We start from the raw sequence: 11,474 nt of genomic DNA, 5'->3' as shown, positions 1-11,474 counted from the left end.
AACCTAAAACAGCGACCAAAGAACACTAATAGTGTAGTATGTCTTAGAATATTGGTAAAGTGACACCAAAAAAATAAACAATGAATCCTCTTGAAAACCAGAAGGAAAGGAGCGTACCCCAACTCACAAAAACTATGGTGGTAATGTGCATATAAAGGTTTCTTTCTCAGATCCCTCCTTCCACCATCTTTAGTTGTGTACACACCTAATGGGCAACAGATGGTAAGTGTACCCTACTCACAGTGAGCAATCTCTGTATACATATGTAAAGGATTCTTTTGGGGCTTCTACTTCATTCCACTGAGTGTTTCCTCCCTCCAAAGGGGGATGTAGACAATATGAAAGTAAAATTTATCTTTCTCAATTTAAAACATTTATTACAACCAGAAGCATACATCAAAAAAACATAGCAGCGTAAGTCCCTGTATATGGTTAAAAAGTCCAGTCGCCAGGTCAGATACCGCCTCAGGAACAAGTGCTGGTCTGCACATCCACAAAAAGTCCTCACTATACCGATGTGTTTCGATACAATTATATCTTTATCAAGGTGCACAATCTCCACCACATCAGGCCATGTAATTATTATATGCTGCAAAGAAAATCTAGGTTTTGCAGATTGGTCCATAATGCTTTCCATATAGCATATACTGTATGTAGCATCTGCGAGGAACAGCTCTCTGGTCACTTAATAGAGGAGAGGCATAAACTGACATGTGACTTCACAAACTTTTGAGTGAGCATCAATATAAGGGTTGGTGGGGACATACAGGAAGTGTGGAAATTAATTGGTGAATGTCAATACAGGAGGACCACAATACAAGGGAAAATCAGTATATGGGGGGAGGCGTCAAAGTATGGTTAATATGTGAAAAGATATATAGATCATAAATATATCTGCAGATGATGGTCGTCCATACACACTGAACGGCTATCATCTGCTTCTGGCAGCAGGTCCCGGCGGCCGGGTCTGCAGACATATCTGTCCAACCGCAGCACTGCCAATGCGATATGTCCGTGAACGACGTCGACAGATCACAGGTACACACTGGCCGACGGGCAGCAGATATATTGGCCTATCAATTGTTCGGCCAATATATCTGTCCCCAACCTCCTGACCACCGGCGGGATACGTCAGTCTGCTGGTGGAACAGCATGGCAGTGCCAGAAAAACGGGGCTGTCCCGCTGAAATCAGGATGGTTGGGAAGGGTGCACCCATCATGGGGTGGCGTCCCTGTTCGACCGCACTGGTTGAACGTACCTCGAGACAGCCCTGGATGACTCTATCATTGTGTGTGTCAGGTTCCTATAAGGTGTCAGGAAGATATCACTGTCTGTCTATAATACAGCATGACGGGATGTAAGGTTCTAGGCATATGAGGAGTAACATGAGGCTTTGGTGGGAGCCATAAGGCCAGGAGGTGGATAGTCCTAGGCCATGGTGCCACAGCCTGGTATTCCCTACATAGCCGCATGGTACCGCTGCCGTCTCACAGCCTGGTGACATTACAGCGCATCGCCCATGTATCTCCTATAAGCGCCTCATTGTGTCCCTGTACGTCACAAGTGTCCAGCTGGTCTGCTGCTGACATACCGGTCACCGCCTCCTGCCTTCTCCCCCGGAAAAATAACACACCAGACTTCCTGCCTGTGCGTTCCACTTGACTTCCGGAGTTTGCGTTCCAACTGGCTTCCGGCCTGTGCGGTAACCACCTAACCGGTAACCTCTGCCGGCCGAGTGACTGTAGCTGAGTAGGCGGCAACGCATCGTCTGGCAGCGGGTAATGGTATTTGATATAATTATAATACAGGGGAGCAGTCTCTGGTGTCGTGTTATAGCACAGGTGGAGCAGACTCTGGTATCATGTAATCATGTTACAGGTGGAGCATACCTTGGTGCTCTGTTAGTATAATACAGGTGCAGCGCCCCCTGTTATTCTGTTATTATACAGACTAATCTGCCCTGTGATTAAATATCGGGAGACAGTCCTATTACGGTAACAGTGGAACGAACTATGCAGTCTTGATATTTTAGTACAGGTGGAGCAGACTCTGGTGTCCTGTTAATATGCAAGGTTCCAGACCCTGGTGTTCTGTTATATCATACTGTTGGAGCGCAGGTGTTGCTATGCTGCTGTTATTATACAGGTTGCTCATTCTCACATGTCCTGTTTATAATAGCAGCTGCTATAAACAAAATGAAAGACATTGGGCCTGTGTCTGAGTCAGACGCACTTCCAATGTCGGGCGCAGTGAAGCGATATTTATTCACTGCGCATGCATCTGAGTCACCCTGCGCATGCGTCCCGATTGTGTTCATACACACCAACTCCTTCCACTACACTCTATACCAGTGTGCATTCTGTGCCACCCCAACTCCTGCTGCTACACGCTATACCACTGTATTCTGTGCCACCCCAACTCCTGCCGCTACACTCTATACCAGTGTGCATTCTGTGCCACCCCAACTCCTGCTGCTACACGCTATACCACTGTATTCTGTGCCACCCCAACTCCTTCCACTACACTCTATACCAGTGTGCATTCTGTGCCACCCCAACTCCTGCTGCTACACGCTATACCACTGTATTCTGTGCCACCCCAACTCCTGCCGCTACACTCTATACCAGTGTGCATTCTGTGCCACCCCAACTCCTGCTGCTACACCACTGTATTCTGTGCCACCCCAACTCCTTCCACTACACTCTATACCAGTGTGCATTCTGTGCCACCCCAACTCCTGCTGCTACACGCTATACCACTGTATTCTGTGCCACCCCAACTCCTGCCGCTACACTCTATACCAGTGTGCATTCTGTGCCACCCCAACTCCTGCTGCTACACGCTATACCAATGTGTATCTTGTGCCACCCCAACTCCTGTCACTGCACTCTATATTACTGTGTATCCTGTGCCACCCCAACTACTGCCACTACACTCTATACCACTGTGTATCCTGTGCCACCCCAACTTCTGCTGCTACACTCTATACCAATGTGTATCTTGTGCCACCCCAACTCCTGGCACTGCACTCTATATTACTGTGTATCTTGTGCCACCCCAACTCCTGCCGCTACACTCTATACCACTGTGTATTCTGTGCCACCCCAACTCCTGCCACTAATTCTATACCACTGTCTATCTTGTGCCACCCAACTTCTGCCACTACACTCTATACCGCTGTGTATTCTGTGCCACTCCAACTCCTGCCACTGCACACAATATTACTGTGTATCCTGTGCCACCCCAACTCCTGCCACTACACTCTATACCGCTGTGTATTCTGTGCCACTCCAACTCCTGTCTCTGCACTCAATATTACTGTGTATTCTGTGCCACTCCAACTCCTGTCACTGCACTCTATACCGCTGTGTATTCTGTGCCACCCCAACTCCTGTCACTGCACTCAATATTACTGTGTATCCTGTGCCACCCCAACTCCTGCCACTACACTCTATACCGCTGTGTATTCTGTGCCACCCCAACTCCTGTCACTGCACTCAATAATACTGTGTATCCTGTGCCACCCCAACTCCTGCCGCTACACTCTATACCACTTTGTATCCTCCTGCCGCTACATTCTAGATCACTGTGTATTCTGTGCCATCCTAACTCCTGCCGCTACATTCTAGACCACTGTGTATTCTGTGCCACCCCAACTCCTGCCACAACACTGTATACCACTGTGTATCCTGTGCCACCCCAACTCCTGTCACTAAACTCTATACCACTGTGTACCTTGTGCCACCACAACTCCTGCCACTACACTCTACCAATGTGTATCTTGTGGCACCCCAACTCCTGCCAATACAATCTATACCAATGTGTATCTTGTGCCACCCCAACTCCTGCCGCTACACTCTATACCACTGTGTATCTTGTGCCACCCTAACTCCTGCCTCTACACTCTATACCAATGTGTAGCGTTCCCGCTAGGCTGTTTCAGTGGTGACCGCAGCGCTCGGGGGCTGCCCAGCATGTCCGTAACTGCCGGGCATGCCCCCAAGAGTGCAGAAAAGGGGATGCGTCATAAATACACGCCCCCTTATCCCTAGCCACGCGCCTTCAGCGCGTGCAATAGTGTCGTTTTTCTAGGTCCGGCACCGGACCTATAGTGAACACTAAATGTGTATCTTGTGCCTCCCCAACTCCTCTCACTACACTCTATACCACTGTGTATCCTGTGCCCAGGGGCGGATTGGGATGGAAAACCAGCTCAGGAAATTTATGGAAGCAGCCCTAACGGGGGTGGAGGTATATCAAGGAGGACGGGATCCCTCCTAACAGGGCCTGATTCTGAGTTGGACGCAGTTGTGGTCTTCCTTGCGTCTTTTGCTGCAGTTGCGTCTGCGACTTTATGCTAATGCATCTACAATGTGAACAGCCATGGTCAAAAGTTTTGAGAATAACTCAAGTATTGGTTTTCACAAAGTTTCCTGCTTCAGTGTTTTTAGACCTTTTTGTGAGATGTTACTATGGTATATTGAAGTAAAATTACAAGCATTTCATAAGTGTCAAAGGCTTTTATTGACAATTACATTAAGTTTATGCAGAGTGTCAATATTTCCAGTGTTGACCCTTATTTCTCAAGACCTCTGCAATTCACCCTGGCATGCTGTCAATCAACTGCTGGGCCACATACTGACTGATGGCCGCCCATTCTTGCCTAATTAATGCTCAGAGTTTGTCAGAATTTGTGGGTTTTTCTTTGTCCACAAGCCTCTTGAGGATTGACCACAAGTTCTCAATGGGATTAAGGTCAGAGCAGTTTCCTGGCCATGGACTCAAAATTTCTGTGTTTTGTCCCCCGAGCCAGTTATCACTTTTGCCTTACGGCAAGGTGCTCCATCATGCTGGAAAAGGCATTGTTCGTCATCAACTGTTCATGAATGGTTGGGAGAAGTTTTTCTTGGAGGAGGTTTTGGTACCATTCTTTATTCATGGCTGTGTTCTTAGGCAAAATTGTGAATGAGCCCAATCCCTATAGCATCCTGAGACCATTCATGTGTGGGGTTGCTTCTCAGACAAGGGAGTGGGCTCATCACTCACAATTTAGCCTAAGAACACAGCCATGAATAAAGAATGGTACAAAAACATCCTCCAAGAGCAACTTCTCCCAACCATCCAAGAACAATTTGGTGACGAACAATGACTTTTCCAGCATGATGGAGCACCTTGCCATAAGGCAAAAGTGATAACTAAGTGGCTTGGGGAACAAAATATCGAAATTTTGGGTCCATGGCCAGGAAACTCCCTAGACCTTAATCCCATTGAGAACTTGTGGTCGATCCTCAAGAGGCGGGTAGACAAACACAAATCCACAAATTCACATCTGACAAAAAGATCTAAAAACACTGAAGCAGGAAACTTTTTGAAAACCAATACTTGTGTCATTTTCAAAACTTTTGGCCATGACTGTACACCAGTGCATCTGAATATGCAAGGACTGAGACGCCCACTGTCTGTGTACAGACACTGCAGTCATGCTTTGTGCGTCTATACGCCACCATTGGTCGCACCATTGAAACTTTCAGCAGCCCTATGCTAGGAGCAGATCATCTATATTGCCTCCAATGTCAGCAATTCAGCGTCTCTGTATGCAACCACTTTTAGAAACATTTCTGCGCCACTCCTATTCCATGCCCATACTGAGTTACATCTGTGTCTAATTATCCAACCCCCTGTAACTGCTCAGGAACGCCCAACACATTTCTAATACACTTCTTGGTGCATGCATCTGACTCTGTACTGCAGCTATGTATGAACACCATCAGGACAGTGCCTGGTGCAACTCAGAAGCATGAAAAACAAGAAATTAAAACATTTTGGCCCCCACAGGAAAAAAACACTTTGGCCCACACAGAGGCCCTGATTCAGAGCCGGACGCTCTGACAGAGCGCTCGCTCTGAATCAGGGCCGTCCCTGCTCCTTTTTGGAGCGGCCTCCTGGCCGCTCGCTATAGCTGGCGGCGATGCGTGTGTTATGCACAGCCTGAGCCCGCCTCCTGGCGCTATTGGGCAAGCGCTCAGGGGGAGGGAACGGGCTCAGGCGTGCAGCACAGGACCGGCGCTGGAAGCCTAGCGCCGGTCCTGTGCAAATGGGTAGCGCTGACCGCACTCATTGCGGTCGGCGCTACACTGGCTATCTAGGGCGGGCCGGTACCGTGGCCGGCGGCACCCCCCCCCCCCCCCCGCGCCGCCGGTCCAACGGCGCCCAGGGCACGAACCCCGCTCGCCCTGCCCTAGTTACGCCACTGCTGGTCACTCAGTGTTTCATATCTGACTGTGTTATATGTGTACTCTGTGATGTTTATTATAATAATTCTATTTATTCACAGACACCTGAGTAGTGAGGAGCCAGAACCTGTTTACCAGAAGTAACGTGAGAGTGAGACGTGTCTTGTATAAATCACTGAGGATGGACAAGGACAGGAGTCACATGACTGAGAGGATAATTAGTCTCACTCTGGAGATCATCCACTTGCTGACTGGGGAGGTGAGGGAGTCTGGGAGCGTCACAGTGACATCACTATTATCTCTATTACTAACACAGGGTCCTGACTGGGGAGGTGAGGGAGTCTGGTAGTGTCACAGTGACATCACTATTATCTCTATTACTAACACAGGGTCCTGACTGGGGAGGTGAGGGAGTCTGGTAGTGTCACAGTGACATCACTCTTATCGCAAATTACTAACACAGGGACCTGACTGGGGAGGTGAGGGTGTCTGGGAGTATCACAGTGACATCACTATTATCTCTATTACTAACACAGGGACCTGACTGGGGAGGTGAGGGAGTCTGGGAGTGTCACAGTGACATCACTATTATCTCTATTACTAACACAGGGACATGACTGGGGAGGTGAGGGAGTCTGGGAGCGTTACAGTGACATTACTATTATCTCTATTACTAACACAGGGTCCTGACTGGAGTGGTGAGGGAGTCTGGTAGTGTCACAGTGACATCACTCTTATCGCAAATTACTAACACAGGGACCTGACTGGGGAGGTGAGGGTGTCTGGGAGTATCACAGTGACATCACTATTATCTCTATTACTAACACAGGGACCTGACTGGGGAGGTGAGGGAGTCTGGGAGTGTCACAGTGACATCACTATTATCTCTATTACTAACACAGGGACCTGACTGGGGAGGTGAGGGAGTCTGGGAGCGTCACAGTGACATCACTATTATCTCTATTACTAACACAGGGACCTGACTGGGGAGGTGAGGGAGTCTGGGAGTGTCACAGTGAAATTACTATTATCTCTATTACTAACACAGGGACCTGACTGGGGAGGTGAGGGAGTCTGGGAGTGTCACAGTGACATCACTATTATCGCAAATTACTAACACAGGGACCTGACTGGGGAGGTGAGGGTGTCTGGGAGTATCACAGTGACATCACTATTATCTCTATTACTAACACAGGGACCTGACTGGGGAGGTGAGGGAGTCTGGGAGTGTCACAGTGACATCACTATTATCTCTATTACTAACACAGGGACATGACTGGGGAGGTGAGGGAGTCTGGGAGCGTCACAGTGACATCACTATTATCTCTATTACTAACACAGGGACCTGACTGGGGAGGTGAGGGAGTCTGGGAGTGTCACAGTGACATTACTATTATCTCTATTACTAACACAGGGACCTGACTGGGGAGGTGAGGGAGTCTGGGAGTGTCACAGTGACATCACTATTATCGCTATTACTAACACAGGGACCTGACTGGGGAGGTGAGGGTGTTTGGGAGTGTCACAGTGACATCACTGTTGTCTCTGGGGAGGTGAGGGGTTCTGGGAGTGCCATAGTGACATCATTTTTATCTCTGTTACAAACAAAGGGAGCTGACTGGGGAGGTGAGAGGCTGAGAGTGTCACAGTGACATAACTATTATCTCTAATAATAAAACATGGATCATACCGGAGAGGTGAGGTAACCTTTTGTTATTCTGGTCTCTGAGAGGACCTCTGTGACCCCAGTAGACACAGAGGGTCTCATTCAGACCCGCTCGCGAGCACTGTATGCTCGCATGCGGGTCGATGTTACCCAAATGCGCATGACGGAGGCGCCTCCATCGTGCGCACGCGTGAGACCCGGTCTCGCACCAAAGGGGGCGTGCTGTCGATGGTGATTGACAGCACGCCCCCTTTGGTGGGCGTGCCGGGGGCATGGCTGCCCAGGCGGAGGCGTTCCCATGGGAACGCCTACCGTCTGGGTCCGGCCCCACTGACATCACTAGTGATGTCAGTGGGAGTGTTTTTGGCTCTGATAGCTGTCTCGTCGCAAGCCCGATGGTCGCAATGGTCTAAGCTGTGGGTGGTCATCCACAGCTATGCGAGCGGCCAGGAGGCCGCTCCAATTTTAGGTAGGCTGGCCCTGATTCAGAGCGAGCGCTCTGGTCAGAGCGTCCGGCTCTGAATCAGGCCCAGAGAGCATTCCATATCTGTCATGTGTATCTGTCTAGTGCATTTGCAAGTATCTGACGATATTATTTGGGGTGGCTTCTGTGAGAGCTTTTATAGATCCAGTATTGTATAATCTTACACCTGACCTCACCGCAGCTCTGGCCGTCTTCATTGGGCGCTGTTCTATTTTTTTAATCTGGCTGCCACCCCAACATCATACTGTTGTTTGCACTACACTATCCAGTGCAGGTGACTCATCCATGGGGGCCAACCCTAGGCAGATGATACAGAGCTGCAGGAGAGATACATGCTATAAACACTCCGCTGTCTTGTGACCAGGAAGCAGGGTGGAATCTGTAACTGCTCTTGTGCATTTTACGGTTAATCCTTTAAAATAACAATTCAAAATATATGCATTTTTCATTTTACTTTTTTATTGCTGTCTCCCTAATTACTCAGGATTACACAGTAGTTAAGAAGACACCCGGTGAGTGTGTGACACCCAGTAGCCATCCCTATGTGTCAGGAGGACTGAGAAGGACCCAGAGCCCGATCACACTGCCTCCACCTCACTCACTGATACATGAGAGAGATAATGAGCAGAAGATCCTAAAACTCACCAACAAGAACATTCAGCTGCTGACTGGAGAGGTGACTGCTGGGAATGGGACACTATACAGTAACACCAGGGGATGTGTCTGGGTGATGACTGTAGAGGTGACTGCTGGGAATGGGGTATTATACAGTAACACCACGGGATGTGTCTGGGTGATGACTGGAGAGGTGACTGCTGGGAATGGGACATGATACAGTAACACCAGGGGATGTGTCTGGGTGATGACTGTAGAGGTGACTGCTGGGAATGGGGTATTATACAGTAACACCAGGGGATGTGTCTGGGTGATGACTGGAGAGGTGACTGCTGGGAATGGGACATTATACAGTAACACCAGGGGATGTGTCTGGGTGATGACTGGAAAGGTGACTGCTGGGAATGGGACATTATACAGTAACACCAGGGGATGTGTCTGGGTGATGACTGGAGAGGTGACTGCTGGGAATGGGACATTATACAGTAACACCAGGGGATGTGTCTGGGTGATGACTGGAGAGGTGACTGCTGGGAATGGGACATTATACCGTAACACCAGGGGATGTGTCTGGGTGATGACTGGAGAGGTGACTGCTGGGAATGGGACATTATACAGTAACATCAGGGGCTGTGTCTGGGTGATGACTGGAGAGGTGACTGCTGGGAATGTAACATCAGGGGCTGTGTCTGGGTGATGACTGGAGAGGTGACTGCTGGGAATGGGGCATTCTACAGTAACACCAGGGGATGTGTCTGGGTGATGACTGGAGAGGTGACTGCTGGGAATGGGACATTATACAGTAACACCAGGGGATGTATCTGGGTGATGACTGGAGAGGTGACTGCTGGGAATGGGACATTATACAGTAACACCAGGGGATGTGTCTGGGTGATGACTGGAGAGGTGACTGCTGGGAATGGGACATTATACAGTAACACCAGGGGATGTGTCTGGGTGATGACTGGAGAGGTGACTGCTGGGAATGGAAATTATACAGTAACACCAGGGGATGTGTCTGGGTGATGACTGGAGAGGTGACTGCTGGGAATGGGACATTATACAGTAACATCAGGGGATGTGTCTGGGTGATGACTGGAGAGGTGACTGCTGGGAATGGGACATTATACAGTAACACCAGGGGATGTGTCTGGGTGATGACTGTATCATTGTGTGTGTCAGGTTCCTATTAGGTGTCAGGATGTCACCGTCTATCTCTCCATGGATGAGGGGGAGTATTTAGAGGGTCACAAGGATCTGTACAAGGATCTCATGATGGAGAATCACCGGCCAATCACATCACTGGGTAAGAGGAGACTTCTAGATACACTTCACCTGATCACATATATACAATGTACTCAGTCACTGTGTCTCCTACAGATGGACCCAGTAACAGAGATACCCCAGAGAGATGTCCCCGTCCTCTGTATTCCCAGGATTCTACAGAGGAGAATCACAGGAACCCACAAGGGGATCAGGTAGATGGGATTTACCAAATTCCAAAGTTTTATGTCAATTAATTTCCCAAGATATTCTTAAATTGTATTTTTATTGTATTGCGGATTATTTAGGATAGAGATCTGGCTGTCATTAAGGTAGAAGATAAGAAGGGAGAAGAAGAGACGTATGTGACTGATAAAAAGGCAGAAGATACAGAGGGAGGAGAAGAGACGTATGTGACTGATAATAAGGTGGACGATATGGAGGGAGAAGAAGAGACGTATGTGACTGATATAAAGGCAGAAGATGCAGAGAGAGAAGAAGTGACATATATGAGGGGTGATCAGCAGTGTAAGGAGGAGGACTTCTCTACAGATATCAGCACAGGTGAGTAATAATCACTAATTACAGAACAGAGCCGCATATTCTCCTTGTTCTGTCACAACAGCAATCTCTTATTCTACACCCTCCACTGTCAGTATAGACCAGTGATTCCCAACCATGGTCCTCAAGGCACACTAACAGTCCTGGTTTTAGTGATATCCATGTTTAAGCACAGGTGGCTAAATCAAAATAACTGAAGTACTAATTGAGTCACCTGTGTTCAAGTGTGGCTATCCTTAAAACATGGACCGTTAGTGTGCCTTGAGGACCGTGGTTGGGAACCCCTGGTATAGACTAACGAGGAAAATATATCTCTCAGCGATATACTATTATACAATATATAACAGAATAATTACCCCCAGTACTCTAACACAACTGTTTCCGTACTCAGCGCTGCACGTATCTCTGTTACCTCCATGATATTATATGTTATTAGAATAATACTCACACCTAGGGAGGTACACCATAAAGCAGGGGTAGTCAACTTTTTTCACTTTTAGTGCCTGATGTTCATTTCAAGTCCTAAATTTTTTAGGGGTGCCACCCCCATTACAGTAATTGGAGATTCACAATTCCACCTTCTTGAGCAGAACGGAGTGAAGAAGGATATATTTGATAACTGTTTGTGCAGTTAGACCAGTTGCTATGGTA

At 48.3% G+C, this 11,474-nt stretch overlaps 1 protein-coding gene across 2 annotated transcripts in view; it reads left to right on the top strand.

Annotated features, from left to right (window-relative positions):
- Positions 1-1,666: 1,666 nt before the first annotated feature.
- LOC148477780 (uncharacterized) overlaps positions 1,667-11,474 on the top strand; it is a 32,424-nt gene continuing 22,616 nt past the window's right edge. For both annotated transcript variants that reach the window (XM_088456202.1, XM_088456201.1), the window contains exons 1-6: positions 1,667-1,779; positions 6,336-6,493; positions 8,869-9,060; positions 10,182-10,305; positions 10,380-10,477; positions 10,571-10,826. In XM_088456202.1, coding sequence (XP_088312328.1) covers positions 6,416-6,493; positions 8,869-9,060; positions 10,182-10,305; positions 10,380-10,477; positions 10,571-10,826 — 748 coding nt within the window. In that variant the 5' untranslated portion in view covers positions 1,667-1,779; positions 6,336-6,415. The remainder of the gene's footprint in view (positions 1,780-6,335; positions 6,494-8,868; positions 9,061-10,181; positions 10,306-10,379; positions 10,478-10,570; positions 10,827-11,474) is intronic.

The sequence above is a fragment of the Taudactylus pleione genome, unplaced genomic scaffold (genome assembly GCF_031769625.1).
Source record: "Taudactylus pleione unplaced genomic scaffold, aTauple2 ptg000689l, whole genome shotgun sequence".
Classification (NCBI taxonomy): domain Eukaryota; kingdom Metazoa; phylum Chordata; class Amphibia; order Anura; family Myobatrachidae; genus Taudactylus; species Taudactylus pleione.
This window is presented reverse-complemented; position numbering and strand designations above follow the sequence as displayed.